The 1,440-nt window shown below is 44.1% G+C and overlaps 1 protein-coding gene across 1 annotated transcript in view; it reads left to right on the forward strand.

Annotated features, from left to right (window-relative positions):
• Positions 1-19: 19 nt before the first annotated feature.
• Positions 20-1,440, forward strand: part of anapc13 (anaphase promoting complex subunit 13) — a 3,616-nt gene continuing 2,195 nt past the window's right edge. The window contains exon 1 of the mRNA XM_024280737.2: positions 20-296. Coding sequence (XP_024136505.1) covers positions 198-296 — 99 coding nt within the window. The 5' untranslated portion in view covers positions 20-197. The remainder of the gene's footprint in view (positions 297-1,440) is intronic.

Consider the following 1,440-nt stretch of genomic DNA (forward strand, 5'->3'; position numbering starts at 1 on the left):
TGTAGTGTCCCCTTGCATTTGAACGCAGCATTCTACGTCATCATCAGGCGCCAGCGCTGACGCTAAACTCCTGCCCCTGGATCTGCTCTGTTTACCTCTGCGCAGGTTTCTAACACCGATATCACCCGCCGCCTGTCGCTGGTTCCCGCCGCAGCTCGTGGAGTGTCCCGGTCTCCGTCCGGAGCCGAACTCTGGACATGGACAGCGAAATCCAGCGAGACGGGAGAGTCCTGGACCTCACCGACGACGCGTGGAGGGAAGACAAGCTGCCGTACGAAGACGTCACCGTGCCGCTGGTAAACGCTCACGCGAGTCTGTGCAAATAATTATCACTTGTATCTGTTACTTTAGTCTCAAATCCTCCAGAATCTGTGTAAGGTCGCGTTCTCCTGTTTGATTTTTCTGTTTTGTCAGGACTGAAAGAACTAAACCAAACTCTGAACCCGTAACTGCTTAGCTTTCATTTTCATAAAGGAAAATCAAAGAAAGATCAAAGGAAGATCAAAGGAAAATCAACATCCTCTGGGGATTTTACGCGCACGTGCGCGGGATAACTCCACCATCAGAGTTCAGATTGATGGAATCACCATGGCAACAACAAAGTTCTGCGTTTATGAATATGAGCGCGTTTGTCCCAAAAGGAATAAACTAAAGCGATGCAGCAGCATCGTGGGATTCAGCAAAGTTAAAATAATTTATAATCCAATCAGCAACTGTTACATGTCAATTACATGACGTGTGATTTATATTTTTACTGAAATTATGAAGAAATGTTTTCTGAGGATAATCAATCAGTTTCATATTTTGTTATTTGACAAAAATCTGCACCAGATCGATCTGATCAGATCTATAATAATAATAATGGATTGGATTTATCGGCGCTTTTCCAGACGCTCAAAGCGCTTACATTGTATATCCATTATTCATTCACACCTCATTCATACTTGGTGACGGTAAGCTACTACTGTAGCCACAGCTGCCCTGGGGCAGGCTGACAGAGGCGTGGCTGCCAGTACGCGCCTACGGCCCCTCTGACCATCACCGGAACATTCATACACATTCACACACCAGTGGAGCCACACTGGAGGCAAGTAGGGTTAAGTGCCTTGCCCAAGGACACAACGACACTTGGCTGGTGGGAGCTGGAATCGAACCGCCTATCCTTCGATCATTGGCCGACCCGCTCTACCACCTGAGCCACTGCCACCCAGATCTGGATTATGACAACTATATACAAGAATATAAAATTGAATAACTAGATTTTTTCTGCTTCTTCACACTCCTTTTTTAATCAAACTCTACTTAACTTTAGTCAATAATCATATTTAATGAATGGAATGCGACTTACGAATGTTTTGGATTAACTACTGATAAAATCTCTGCTATTATGACTGATTATTTTCTTCTTAACTTTTTGTTACTTTTTTCTTTATTTCTGAA

The sequence above is a fragment of the Oryzias melastigma genome, linkage group LG6 (genome assembly GCF_002922805.2).
Source record: "Oryzias melastigma strain HK-1 linkage group LG6, ASM292280v2, whole genome shotgun sequence".
In the NCBI taxonomy this organism is placed as follows: domain Eukaryota; kingdom Metazoa; phylum Chordata; class Actinopteri; order Beloniformes; family Adrianichthyidae; genus Oryzias; species Oryzias melastigma.